At 39.1% G+C, this 14974-nt stretch overlaps 2 protein-coding genes across 2 annotated transcripts; one reads left to right on the forward strand and one right to left on the reverse strand.

The window, feature by feature from the left end:
- The first annotated feature begins 59 nt into the window (after nucleotides 1–59).
- LOC145479107 (nucleoside diphosphate kinase 5-like) lies at nucleotides 60–8205 on the forward strand. Its single transcript, XM_081457366.1, has 5 exons — nucleotides 60–675; nucleotides 1495–1700; nucleotides 2403–2503; nucleotides 5459–5577; nucleotides 6251–8205. The coding sequence occupies exons 1-5, from the start codon at nucleotides 532–534 to the stop codon at nucleotides 6338–6340; spliced, it is 660 nt and encodes a 219-aa protein (XP_081313492.1). The 5' UTR covers nucleotides 60–531; the 3' UTR covers nucleotides 6341–8205.
- Nucleotides 8206–9599: 1394 nt separating this feature from the next.
- Nucleotides 9600–11569, reverse strand: LOC145479108 (uncharacterized). The gene has a single exon (XM_081457367.1). It carries the CDS (start codon nucleotides 10968–10970, stop codon nucleotides 10266–10268), a length of 705 nt encoding a protein of 234 aa, XP_081313493.1. The 5' UTR covers nucleotides 10971–11569; the 3' UTR covers nucleotides 9600–10265.
- Between the last annotated feature and the right edge of the window lie 3405 nt (nucleotides 11570–14974).

A 14974-nucleotide genomic window follows, 5' to 3' on the forward strand; every position in this document is an offset into this window, starting at 1 on the left:
AGAGGCTTGCACAATTAAATTGTGACAAGCCCAGAGTCTCTCTGGCTCGGGGAGACTCTGGGAGTGAGATTATGTGGGTGCTTACCATTTGTCAGAATAAACCGGTTGGGATGACCGTTGAATAATGGTAAGGGTTTTTCCAAAATCAGCAAACCAACCGAACGAGATGGCGCTTACCATTTGCTATTCGATTTCTCGTAATTGTTTTCGGCTGATGAGAGACTGGAAACTGGAAAATTTAGCAAATGGTAAGGAAATTTCCACCGTTCCGTTCCGAACAGAAAAAGAGGACTAACTCTGGAGGTAGTCTACAATTTCCGAACGGATTTTCCACAAAAGTACTGTTCCATTTGACTTTCAACCGAAATTTCCGGATTTTTTCGCTAAATGGTAAGCACCCTGTGTTTCACTTTGGTCAGCGGTTTTCAATTTTCAAGTAACCTTGGCAACGGCAGTAAATTTAGCCGCCATTTTGTTTTTCTATCCGTATCAGGCTAGACTGTGTATTTTACGCAGTTTTGAGACGTAAAAATGCCTGAAGGAGAAAAACCCGTGATACCCCCTCCTCCAGCTATACATATTGAACGGACCTTAGCGTTAATTAAGCCAGATGCTATTCACAAGAGCGATGAGATCGAAGAAATAATTCTTCAACATGGATTCACGATTCTACAGGTACGTAAAACTTACGACTTATCTAGTGTGTTGTTTCTATTAAAGCTAGCTTGTTTTCCCTTCGATTTAATCTTGCTTTGATAAATCATTCCTTGGCAAATCGTTTGGTCTTTAGGCAAACATGAAATTGAACCTGATGGCTTATATGCCATAAATGACACTATTTGTCAGTAAATGTGACCCATTTTCACACAAAGCTGAAAATGGTAGAGATTTGACTGCAGCTCATGTATCCTAATAAATATGATTGGGCTAATTTTGAGACTTACAACTAACATTATTTACGAGCTGCAGAAAGCCAAATCAAAAGAATATATAAGACCTAGTATATTGTAACTAATGCACAAGAGAGTAGAGACTAATATATCATGTTTTAGAAATGCACCTCTGTTGTGTGGGATTTTCAGTTGCAAGTGGCCAGTAACTATCCAGAAATAAAAAAAACTTGCTCTTTTGAGAATCTCAGTTGTTTGTTAGACTTGGTTCCTAAGAAATAATTTATAACTGCCTCAAGAATCAAGGCTTGTATCAAGAGGGAACAAAATATTCTGGCAAGTTACTTTTCAGCAGTGTGACTTCACTGATAACAATATCAGTGGCGGATTTAGGGGAGGGGCTCGGAGGACCCGGGCACTCCTTTATTTAGGGTAAAAAAGTCACAGAAGGAAGAAAAGCTGGCAGGGCAAGCAACCCCCTCCCCCCTCCCCTTAGCTAAGGTCTGGATCTGCCACTGAATATACAGTATAAGCATGTAACTTATCGAATGGCTATGCTATAAATTATAAGCACACAAGATTATATTCTTTTGGCCCTGAACAGAAAAGAAGAGTTCACATGACACCAGAACAGACAAGTGATTTTTATGCTGAACACTATGGTAAGATGTTCTTTCCAAGTCTTGTGGCCTACATGAGCAATGGACCAATCTTAGCAATTGTGTTAGCAAGGCAGTCAGCTATTTCATACTGGAGACAGTTGATTGGACCAACAAACACACAAAAGGCAAGAGATCAGGCACCAGAAAGGTAATTAACCTTGAATAGTAACATGTTTAAATTGTTTTTACTAATCTGACCTTTGTGATTGGTATAATTTTTGGGAAGAGTGGTTGTTTAATGGTTATAGCAATAGCATGTTCAACTTAAAAGTAGAATTACTGCATGCATGCACAAGCAGTAATTCAAACCTACCTGTAGGTACTAATTATGTCAATGTGAATGTCTGGAATTTTTAAACTTAAAAAACAAAAATAGCACAAGGTTTAGTCAATGAAGGCTTGCATGTAGTTACAGTATCTAGTTGGGTTCAAGTCATCGCATATATCCTGTGGCAATACAGTACCATTGGCATTGTCGTTGGTACTGGCATAAAGGTGCCATTAGATCTTACAGCTGACTTGATATTATATGTAGCCAAACTTGCAACCAGCTGGGATGGACAGCCGGCTATGGGTATTCCCTGAAACCTTTAGAGTATCATTGTCTTCTTTACAGAGCCAATATTAATAATAGCAATTAAAATAAACATAAGAATCATAATGCATAAAAAATAGACGTGGAACAAAGTAAGTCAAAAAATACATAAAGGTTTGTGCACATGCATGAGCATCGTTTTAAGGGTTATCTGCTGGAAGTATTTTTGGTTTGATTTTATCATTTTTAGTAGAGAATATTTCTTATGCAACTTAAGATAAGTGAGGCTCAATATTTGACAACTTCTGCTTTCAGTCTAAGAGCAATCTATGGTACAGACAGCACTAAAAATGCTCTTCATGGAAGTGACAGTTATTCCAGTGCAGAACGAGAAATACATTTCTTTTTTCCTGACAGTAAGTACAATGTAGAAAGCTAATTGTCAAGAATTTTGAAAACAATTTTAAAAATACTCATGTCTTAAAGATTTACACAACCCTTACTATGGAGTGAGAAAGTTATCATAATATTCCAATTTATAAAAATTTCTTTTTTGAACTTCACTTAAAAGCACAACTTTGGCAAGACTCCCAACATCAAGAGGCATGGTGAACATGAGAATATACATGTATGTTGTACTATAAACTGGTAATCAGTGGTTGGTTTGCCGGACTCCGGATCAAGCAGTCCAGACTTGACCTGGCCAGGGTCATTGTGTGGTGTTTTTGAGTGAGACAAATTGTTGAGGCAACCTGACAAAATGCTTATGGGTAACCCCGGGGATGGGGACTCCTATTTTAAAAGGACAGGGGTACTTGTTGTACCTTTTAGTAGCCTGCAGAACAGGCAAATTAGCAGGACAGAGCACAAAACCTGATACTCGAACGCGAAGCAGAACCACTTGCATGTGAATCACACTTTGCAGTCTGCTCCACTAATCCGCCTGTTCTGCAGGCTACCTTTTAGGGGCTAAAAAAGTGCTTTTGATACCTCTTAGGGTGTTCAGTCTTGAAAGGTACATAGCAGGAGCTTTTGCGGTACTTCTTAGGGTATTGAGCTGAAAAAATATCATGTGAGATTATTTGTTGTTTTAGAATTGGTACCTCTTAAGGGCCAAAAAAATTTCAAGCCACACCCACAAAACAGGATCTTGGTATCTTTTAGGAGTTTTTTTCAAAATTTTTGACGAGCAGCCCCTGTCATTAGTGCAGAGTGCACTATTGGGATGGTTATGGGGGTTGCCTGCCGCTAAGGAACTAAGGCGCTATGGCGCTATGGCGCTATGGCGCTATGGCGCTATGGCGCTATGGCGCTATGGCCCTATGGCGCTATGGCCCTATGGCGCTAAGGTGTAAACTTTAATGTTTGTTTAATTAATTAATTTCAATTAATTAATTAGTCTAGAGGCAAGGAAGTAATGGGAGTAGGGTGGGAAAGGTACATGTGTACTCTACGTAAAACACATTCCATCGCCGTCGCTTAACTTTGAACATCGCAAAGCTATATATTTGTTTCAGGTAACCCCTTGCTCTCCTTGTGGTACCATTCTCCTTAGAACAAAACTAATTTGCCCTAAACGCATGCGTAGATTAGTTAGGGTTCGTGGCTTCTATATTAGGTGAAGGATACATTGCATACGGAATCACGCACAAATGTTGAGTGGTTTTCCTTATGGTAGAGCTCAACATGTAAGACGCATGCGTTCTAGCATTGTTAGTGTTATACACTATCTTTACACGCAGTATTTTATATATCGTGTCATGTGACCAAGGACCAGGTAGCGCCAATTGTCCCTTTTTATTGCAAAAGTGAAACGTTACTGTGGCTGCGTAGCTTTTAGAATTACAAACAGGTCGGTTCAACAAATATCATCTGCTGTTTTCAATCTACAATAGTGTGCTGGTCAGAGTTCAAATATATTGCTTCTCCTTAGCGACTTGTTTATTTCTTGCCTTAATTGTGTCTGTAAGAGAGACCAAAAAGTTCTCAAGTTAGTGGTGTTAATACTCCGCAAATTGTGAATTTGTAACAAAAGAAACCAGGAAAATGCTCAAATATTGCTGCAGACGCCGTGGCACCTAATGAAAGCGCAAATTAATTTAATCAGTCTTTGAGGAGACTCATTCATATCAGCCAAGTAGCGCTGTTTATCTTCAATACTTTTCGTTGAAAAGCTTCTCAGCCATCAATATCGTTGTGTGTTAATTTTGAATTGTTTTATTGTTAACAACAAAGGTTGCAACAGAAAAAGAAAGTGGTATTTCGTGACTATCTGATAATTAAATTAGTTCTTGTACATCGGTAAAAATTTGCATTTTTAGTAAAACATCGTCTCTGTTCCGTTTCTTCATCACTACATCAGATATTTAACTTTCTTTCATTTATCTCCAAAAAACAAGGACATCTTCCGTATGTTTTAGAGAAAACAGGGGTTTCATATTACATGGCTTTGCAAGGAAAACAAAAGTATCAGGTTACAAAGTTGGCGCGAAGAGCTAAATTGTCACGTTTGCTGCTTCAGCGTATTGTTGAATTTAAAATGAACGAAAATCAACTTAAAGCACCAGTAGTAATTAATTTGTGCGTAGTGTTTGGACCTTGAATGAAAATACAACCTTGAAACATACACACTGCAAAGGGGAAAAGCCGTAGCAGACTACCAAGGTAGACACAAACCGGAAGTGAACCGAGTAGGGGTGAGTACTTATGGGACTACTGTACCAGAGCTATCAATTGCGCTCTGCACTATCTGAGATTGTCTCACTAGTTTTTATATAGGAGTCCTCCCCCGCTCCCCCCACCCAGGGTGTAACTTATCATGGACTAGCATCCCATCCAGGGAAGTGGCAATACTTCTAGCTCCTTCATGCTATAGAAACCAGGGTTAAGCACTGAACACTTAATGAGCCAGTTAGGTTTAAGAGGCTTTACTGACTTTTTTTTTACTAATGAAAGTCTCATTACTCTTGGTAACTACAATATAATAACAATTATTATATTGTAGTTATTAATAATAATAATAATAATAATAATGATAGTAGTAATAGTAATAGTGATAGTGATAGTGATAGTGATAGTGATAGTGATAGTGATAGTGATAGTGATAGTGATAGTGATAGTGATAGTGATAGTGATAGTGATAGTGATAGTGATAGTGATAGTGATAGTGATAGTGATAGTGATAGTGATAGTGATAGTGATAGTGATAGTGATAGTGATAGTGATAGTGATAGTGATAGTGATAGTGATAGTGATAGTGATAGTGATAGTGATAGTGATAGTGATAGTGATAGTGATAGTGATAATAATAATAATAATAATAATAGATTATAAGTATTTGATTGTTTATAACCAAGTGTTGAATTTTCTAGATATTGTGGAACCGGTTTCAACAGGGCAGGCAGCAAACGACTACCTCACAAGAACAGTAACCCCAACTTTACTAAAAGGGCTCACAGAATTATGTAAGATGAAACCTGCAGACCCAATTGTAAGTTTGCATTGCAATCTGTATATGGATTAAATTAATTATTACACAATAAAGCTTTTTTTCATTTCAGTTTAGCTTCCTCTTACATGTATAAGCATTTGCAAACACCCATCCCACCCTTAAACAAACAAATATTCTTTGATGTGGACTACTAAAGCCAGCTGTCAATCAACTAACAGCCACACCAAGCAAAAACACTCCACAAGGAATTATGGGACTACATGCATGTACACCTGTACTTGCTAAGCCTTGATCTTCACACCCGCAACAAACTTGTTACCTTTTGGGTGAATTGTATCGACTATAGTCCAGTTCACCCGTAACATCAATGGCCCATCAAAGATATACATCTGCACTCAGCTGTAGCAGGTGTTACGGGTAACAGCCCTTAATGACAGCTCTGCATCATGTACTTAGTCAAAAAAATTTGTTGACTTGAAAGATATTTCATATCTTGAATGCTCAAAACATTTTTTAGTTAATTCACATGCATCCATTCATTATTTCACACTCCATGGTTTATTTTCTTACGCTTAATTTATAAGTTGTTTCATTTATTGAATATTTTATTCAATGTGTGATAAATTATTTATCAAACTGACGACACTTCTTCTTTGTAGTCATGTTGGTCAGATAGAGTGACCTGTGTTCAAATCAATTTGTTTGTTGACAGATCTGGCTGGCAGACTGGTTAGTAGCTAACAATCCAAACAAGCCCAGGGTGCAGGAAGGCGACTACATTGTCGAAGAACCAGACGACTAAAGCTTTGTCTGAGTTTTTTTTAATTACTACTTGTAAATACACACGCTTGAATAAGTAACAGTGCTTTGAACTGTAGTAAAGAGCGAAACAAACAATGTTAAGGAGAGTTCACTCTCTCAATGATAAAGGTTATTCCATATCTTATACATTTATGTCCCATGTGATGTATCAAATGAAGGGTAGAACTTTCTTCTTTAAGACTTACAGTGTATTGCAAAAATGTATTTTAAGCCTTAATGTTAATTTGTAGAGAAATACCACTGTTACAATTTCTTGTTGTTAGATACTCTTCAACACTAATAGCGAACATTGCTTTTTGAGCGGTGATTGTTATTATGTAGAGTTGTAAATACATCTATTGGTTAGTACGCCTGGAGACAAGTAATTGAGTACACTTCTTTTTTTGGTGCCAGTTGTAACACCGAGTTGTACAACATGGAAATTATACTGTTTTATAGATAAATTAATCGAAATCGTTTTTTGCTCCCCTGTTCTCTTTAATTGCAAGCTACAGTCAATGAGGTTCAACTACAGGGTCACTACAGTAGTTGGGTTCAAAATTTGTGATCTGAAAAGAGACTTTCTATACTTAACTAGCTGCAGTTTTCTGAATATTTTTCTTTCTAAAGTGTGATATTAATTCCTCCTTTAAATTTAGCTGTACATCCGGTGCAGACCTCATTATGCACTTACGTCCACTCTCCCAAGACTTTACTCCTGAAGTGCTTTATGTCTACTTATGCTAAAATCACCCACGCCGGGAGAACCTATAGCTAACCTAAAACCTATAAGTTCTTTATGCTTCTTGTTTACAAGCCGAGTTCGGAAAGTGGAATGTCTGCGATGCTCGAAACTTGTGTACTAAGAGCGCGAGGTAGAGGACGTCGCGCGGGAGAACCTACAGCTAACCTATAACCTCGGTACCGTAAAATCCCACTTTAAAGCCCTGGGCTTATATAACTTCATGAGGGGTTTTGGGTGGGCTTATAAATGGGGGGAGCGGGGTGCATATAAGCGGAATAAAAAATGTTTCGGAATGACGAGATAAAACGTATCTTAGAAACGAATTAAAGCTAACGTACCATTACATTTAGAGCGATTTTCTTATATATTACCTTATTATTACCCTATTACCCTGTTAGTCTACAACTTTCGATTAAAAATTTTGATCTTTGTAAAGAAACGCAAAAGGAACGCACTTAAACCTTAGATGGGCTTATATCCGGTGGGGGCTTATACCCGGAATAAATGATCCCTTTCAAGTAACAATTATTCCATTTATTTACCTTTGTTGTACACGAATTCGAAGATAGGAGTAAAACAGCCCAACGTTTAGAAAGATCTAAAAACGTGGACTCTTTTATACTCCCTCAAAGTAAGCCACCAATGCGACTTGATGATGTGTGTACACTTTTACCTGTATATGAAACGTGCTCACTGTGTCTCGTTCAGACCCTGTGAACGAGGTTGTCTTTTAATGAGTCGACAATTTTCTTCCGACATGTTCCTCGTTACCCCGCGAGACAGTTTAATTCCAAGAACAGTTTCCTCTAAAGTAGTACCTGATATCCTCGAAAACTATGATAAACGATTATGGTATTCGGAAACACCGGGAACATATTTTGCTGCGGAATAATTATGTTCCTTGCGCAAGTCAAAGGTTCGACTTGGTTTACTCTGTCATCTTCAACTGAGCTCAGAATCTGCCAAGTTCACGGAAGTAAAGTCAAGACCCAAATGCAACTGAGGTAGCAACAATTGCTAAGCCTAATTTTATGGAAAAAATCTGTTTTCACTTTTTGAACGAAACTGTTTCGGTTTTCAAAACTTCCCGCCGAGAATTCTCATGAATCTAGTCACCTTTTCATATTTCTTCTCAGGAAGAAACTCATCATCCATCGATTTGCCAAAAATGGTTAGGTATACGGTAAAAGCCGATAGTTAAAACAACACACCAAAACTGTAAAAAACAAGACCATAGCTGGGTGGCTGATAAAGGGCAAATTGAAGGGATTTAAAAACTGACGGAGGTAGTCAAATCAAATCAAATCAAAATCAAGACTTTATTTATCCACGGTAAAGATTAAAGCTATAGGCTCATGGTGCCGTGCACTAAAATAAAAGAGAAAATAATAAATACTGTAACCTACTATTATTACAATTAATTCAAAAATATGTTCTAAAAAAATCATACAATTAAACCTTCTATCTACAATAACTAAATCTTCTTTTTACCGTTCCCACCCTCCCCTAATCTATTTAGTTGATTTTCCACTCCCTTCCACCCGTACCTCCCCGAACAGTATATATTAAAAATACGCAAAATCTGGGTCCATTGGTTGCATGAAAGAAGGTGACTTGGCTGAAAAGTTCAAGTGTATAAGTTTCGTGGACTATACCAAGCCTTCTTTATGAAGGCTTTGATTCCTCTGCCATTTACAAGAGGTGAAAGGAGGTTCCAAAGTTAAAGAACTATACTTTTTCTTTTGATCACAGCCGGCCCGCTACTGAACAGACTTTTTTGTATTTTGTCCTTTCTCTATTTTAGGGACTTTGGAGGTTCAGCTGACGATTACTACAGAACTTATTTTTCGTCTCATATCGTTATCTACTTCGATCATTGCACAACGTTTACAAGTCCCTATAAAGCTTCGAGGGTTTTACCAAGCCGAACTGACCTGATTCTTATGCGCATCTAAAGTGTTCAGATGTTGAATCCCTTCCTAGTGTAACTAACTCCTTTATCGTTTATTGAGACGCAAACGGACTCTTCATTGGAATTTTACGATATGACAAAAAACAGTCGATCATTCAGATAGCCACTGTTGCTTCTAAACGGAATAACCGTAGTCTTTTTGCTCGTTTTTTTTTTTTTTTTTTTTTTTAAATTGATGCTTCAGTCATGATCAGTCTATGTAGTGGCATATTTTGATGAGCGCTTGCCGCCTCACTATACTGTTATGCGCTCAGACGCACGAATCGAAGCCGTACTAATCGGCGAAAGCTCGAACTGAACTGAGAACACGTGAAAAATCAACTCGCGCACGACTCTGTCGGTGAAAAATTTGGTTACACATTTTACTTCACTATTCTGCCGTATCTTTGCTAAACATAGTTGCTACTTTAATTTGCAATTGTCGGTCGCGTCTAACGTGCATGACAAACCTAAAATCAGCGAGAGGTTGTGTTCACACAGGGTGCAGAAAACCAACATTTCTGTTACTGTACGGGAACTTACAACTACAATATGAACCATACCAAACTGCAAAGGGTATTTTAATTTGTCTTTCCTCATTATAATTCACTTATAAACCACAATTACACAAACAGGAAGAAAATCGTCTCATCTCTTATGGTAAATTTAACAACCAAAGGAAGAAACTCTAGCGTGACTAGCGACACTGGACCTAGCCTCCCAGCAGGCTCTTCGCGTGGTAAGAAAGAAGGAGAGGAAGGGGGAGGAAAACTTCTTCTCTTTTTCCTTTCCTACTTTCTTTTTCCGCTACTTTTTATCTCCGCGAAGAGCCTGCTTGCAGCCTATACTGAATTCGAGACTGGAGCCAGCGATTTGATAGTTCTTTGGCATCTTAATGTTGTCATGTTATTTTATACAGTTCGATACTCGGAATCGATACAGTCAAATAGATTCAATTTCTTCCAAGATAACCATTTTAATTGTTCCAGTGGTAAGTTTGTGACCGGAGGCTTGTGGTTGTCTCCACTTCAGTACAACGAACGAATGACGCCATTCCGGTCCTTGCTTTTCTTAATAAATTAGCATATAATTTCTCTCCCTTTTCACCCTGGGTCACGTTTTACCGATATTATGATAAATTAAAAGCCTCATGACATTGTATTAAACTATTGTAATCAATCTTCGCACATCCTCAGACACATTTGTATCTCAACGCAACGTGAGTTTTGATTACGAAGTCCTTGGCATAAAAACTTCAATAAAGAGTCTTTGTTGAATAACTGTAATTCTAGCCCCGTCCTCCATCACTGTAGTAGATTCTTTATCACGCAATGACTTGTTCTCATTGCCAAGATCGCTGTCCGTCTTTGCTGGTGAGTAATCCTGTCCATTTGGTAGCTTATCTAACGATTTCTCCGACTTGTTGTCAGTCCGCAAACAAGAGGGACACTTTCCCTTCTTCAAAATGAGCGGTAAACTTCTTGATCTGCTCTCCTTCCTAGAGTCAATTGTTGGTCGAGCAGCTGAGTGGCGGTGATCTTCTTTAACAGATTTACAAGAGAGAAAATTACACTGTTCCTCTTCTTCTTCGCTTTCAAGGTCAATCAAACGTTTTGTAGTTTGTTGCCTTGGGCCGTCCTCTGGAGTTAGAGTTCTTCCAGTAAGTGACTCAGGTATCTTAGGAAGAGAGACCTCTGAAGACGCAGCTTTCGTTCTCCGTTTCGCGTTGAGTATCTCCTTTGGTCTTCCCAAAGAACATCTGTAAGGCGTATGGCTCATTAGAAAGTTGTTCAAAGCATTTTGCTTTAGTTTCTTGTCGAAGCAGACATGTAAATTCACACCATCACCTTTACTCCGCGTTCGAACAGGCCGATTTACCGCGAGGTCCATGAACACTTGTGCTGCTGGGAATTCGTGTGTAGTCTCACGAGCCATTTCTATCGATAAACAAGATGTATCCTGCCACGGAACAATTAACTTGGCACTGCCATAACAGTGCTCGGGGTCTTTAAACTGTTGTTATCCATTTAAACCATCCTCGATCCCTTAGTTACACGTTGTGTTGTCTGTTAACCTGGTTAGCGTGTTGCGGTCCGACTAAGCCAGAACTAAACATAACAAATAAGATCACACGCAACATGACCTTTCGTTGACACGAGAAGTGTTCGTTACCGAGTTCTCAATGGACGCTTACATGACACTTCGTCACTGAATAGTAAACAATTCCACGATAAGTCGTCACTCCTTCGCTCTTGTTGACTTTACTAATATTACTGGCAAGCTCCTCAATAATGCAGTGTATCTCAATCCTTCCCGAAAAACTTCCAAGCTTCGTTTCACGTAAACACCAAAAGCGATGGATTGCTCATTTAAACATTGTTTCGATTGACTTGGCCAGAGGGCAAATTCTTCTAAAATGAACAAATTGTCGACAAATCCCGTAATTATCATAGCCACGATGTTTGGTTCGGTACCAACTCGGGGAACAATTAGCTCATTCAAGCACTTAAAAGTTTCTAAACAAAAGGAAGGCAATTGTTGAAATAATAACTCCAGTAAGACTGATAAGATATCGCTTTGCCCGTTGTTTCCTTTGGTCTTTCCTTTGAGTTTGATCGTTAGCGCGCTCAAGCACGGTATCGCTGTAACTCTTGGTGACGATCTATTTAGCATTTTTGATCATCCTTTTTAATTAACTTGTTTGCCTTTTTCGATTTTAATTTCATGCAGCTCAGTCTTTGAAAATTTTAACAAAAAGCAATTAGGCAATCGGATCAACTTCATTGCCAATAAAGAAACGCTTACGGAGTTATCAGCGCGACGTTTGCAAACATGTACAAGAAAAGTGAGATACAACTTTTGTTGTTCATGTGTGCAGAAGGCTCGATTACCACCCGCTGTTCGGGAAAGGAACCTAGCTCACAAATTATAGAGCTTCATACTCCACACGCCATGCTCCACACGGTCACCCCAAAACGCAGACCATGCAGACCGTACAGGACTGGACTAATCTGACAATGAAGCAAGACGGGTGATTTCTTGCTAGCTTGAAACACCCAGTACCTATTATAATATGAAAATTACACCACAGAAAATTCTTTACAATTTTTATTTACTTTGGCTTTACAAACATTTGCTCGGTTGAAGACAATACCTTGTTCTTATTGTCATAATTTGAATAAAGATCGTATGCGCGCACTTTTCCTATTCAAGAGAGACGACTCTACAAAATCAGCAGACGGATCAACAAAAGTTGGAGATTTTATTGACGCCACGAGATTAACATAGCTCATAAAGGGTTAACGATAGATTGCTATTTCCAAATAGGTGGAAGATGAAACTTGTTAAGTTCATTTAAGAGCATATCACGTGTCATGTCACGTGGTAAGTCGTAAAATCTTGAACACCTCCCAGGGCTATCTCCGGACTTCACTGACGTCATAGAGTCGTTATTTAGGCTGTGTAGAGCTGATGGGGATTCTTGGAATGATACTGGGGTAGCTGTGTTAGGGGGAGGCGGAAAGTCTGTGAAACTTCCGGGTAATAAATTTCCATTTTTGTCCAAGAACTTTTTCTTTATAATGTTCGTGTTCCTTATGAATTCACTAAGTGCTGTCAGAGAGTCCTTGTTATGCAGTCTGTTCACCGCTCGGAACATGTCTAGTCGTTTCTCTGCAAAAGGTTTTACTTCACGATGAGAGAGAGGCGGGACACTAAGCGATATTGGAATTTTAGGTTGAGAATTTTGCTTCCCTTTGTCTAATATGTACTGTTCCTTGAGTTCAACTGGTTTACCCAAGAGTTGAGGAATATTGTTCGTTTCTGCGTCGTTCGGAGTCTCATCATTTGCCTTTGAAAGTGGCGTTCCAGCCCGCCATGTTAACTCCATTATTCCAAAGTGACTTTCTCCTTCAATCTTTTTGCCTAAAGATGGATGAAGTAAAACTTAGCCGTGTTTTTTCACTGCGTGGAGGCGTCGAGTAACTACAGTAATTTATCAGCGAAGCCCCTGCAAAGCGTATACTTAAAAGTTGAGTTTCCCCTCAGCAAACTTACAGTGGCATACAATTATAGTGAAGTTTGATGTCAGCAATCTAAGAGACTGGTCGCGTTCTCTTATCAGTTAATACACATTCAGCCATGATGTTAACTGATGTGACAGCCATGATGTTACAGCCATAATTGCATCTGTACATTAGCACAGCCCGAGAAAACTTAGGATGAATAACACCATAAAAATCCTACCAGTGTGAACTGAGAGCCTATGGGGGATTGAAGTCACCACAAAATTTCGTGTTTCCTTTGAAGACTGCAACCGGAAATCACTTAGTGCTCTTCCTCTGATCAATGTGGAGTTGAGCAGTCGCTGACCGTGAGTGCCTGGACCCAAACTATGTTGAAGCGATAGTTGCTCAAAAATTGGTCGGGTTTGTTCCTCCTTTTTCTGATCAAAGAGAATGAAAATAGAGAGAAACCTTTCTTTTTCAAAGTCTTAGAGGTGTAGGCGTTAAAATTTTACATTTCATGTACTACAGCATGTCTTTATTACCAGCAGGAGAGTGGAAAAGCCCATGGAAATTTCTGTTTGATAAAAGCTAAAATAAAGCCGGCAACTTTATTTTGCAATCTAACAAAAAAATGCATCCAGTGTTGATTGAAACGTGATGGCACGTTATTCTCTCATTTCGTCGTTTCGCTAAAAGTTTGCAGCTTTTTATTTTCATTTAATTTTGAACCACGCTTAACACTCCATCGTTAATTTTTTTTATCGCCCCGTTAAATGAACATCTATTAAAGCGCACGATATGATTAGTAATCCTACGACGCTGTTATGGGCTATACTTTCCAAGTAAGTCACGCAAAATAAAATTGAATTAAACACGTCTACTTCTTATAAACAGCAACGAAAAAACATTGATTCTACAGTTCAGCTTATGCCTACTCTTAAGTTTATTTCTACCGGTTTCACCGATTTATCTTTCTAACAAACTAGCAACTAAGGCATACCTAACCTTTTCATCGCTCATGTTATATAGAGAGGAAAACAACGCAGCTAAATTCATTTACACCGCTTTGAAACGGCCTAAACCACCGCATCGTGGAGGAGCAGTGGCTTCATGGTTAGTGATCTCGACTCTGGATCAAGCGGTCCGATTTCCAACTCTAGCCGGGGACATTGTGTCGTGTTCTTGAGCAAGACACTTTACTCTAACATTGCCTCTCTCCACCCAAATATATAAGTAGGCACCAGCGAATTTAATGCTGGGGGATGAGCCTGCGACGCATGGACTAGCCTGCCATCCAGGCTGGGGGAGTAGAAATACTTCTAGTCGCCTCAAAGCAGAAAACGGAGATAAGCGCCGGCCTGATGGACCACTTGGCTCGTATGCAAACTTTACCTTTACTTTACCCGTCTTGCTCAACAAAAGAAATACACAAGGGAAGCCGGCGAGGAAAGGCGTTGCTTGTTATTTTTCCCGCCTTATTCTACGAACTTAGCTTATATTTACTTGTTGCGCAGTATCTTATACCGTCGCTCGCACCTAAGTGTGAACACGTGACGCCGAAACATGCTCTAACTGGGTGTCAAACGTGGCATGATTGGTCATCAAACATTTAAAGTTTAGCAGACCATAACGCGAACTTTCGCGCTCTGAAAGACTCTGAAAGTCTTGCTCCCGCCAATATCTCATGGTTATACTAGAAGTAAAACCACTTTCGCGAAAGGCGTATTTATATTGACACAAGTCAGGCTCAATTTCTTTGAAGAAGTCTTCAATGCCCAACCTTTCTGCCATTTCGTGTGCTGAACTTTGAGCGCGAAAGTTCGCGCCACGGTCTGCTAAACTTCAAATGTTTGATGACCAATCATGCCACGTTTGACGCTCAATTAGAGCATGTTTTGGTGTCACGTGTTCATGCTTAGATGCAAGCGACGG

This window comes from Orbicella franksi, chromosome 2 (assembly GCF_964199315.1).
Source record: "Orbicella franksi chromosome 2, jaOrbFran1.1, whole genome shotgun sequence".
Taxonomy (NCBI): domain Eukaryota; kingdom Metazoa; phylum Cnidaria; class Anthozoa; order Scleractinia; family Merulinidae; genus Orbicella; species Orbicella franksi.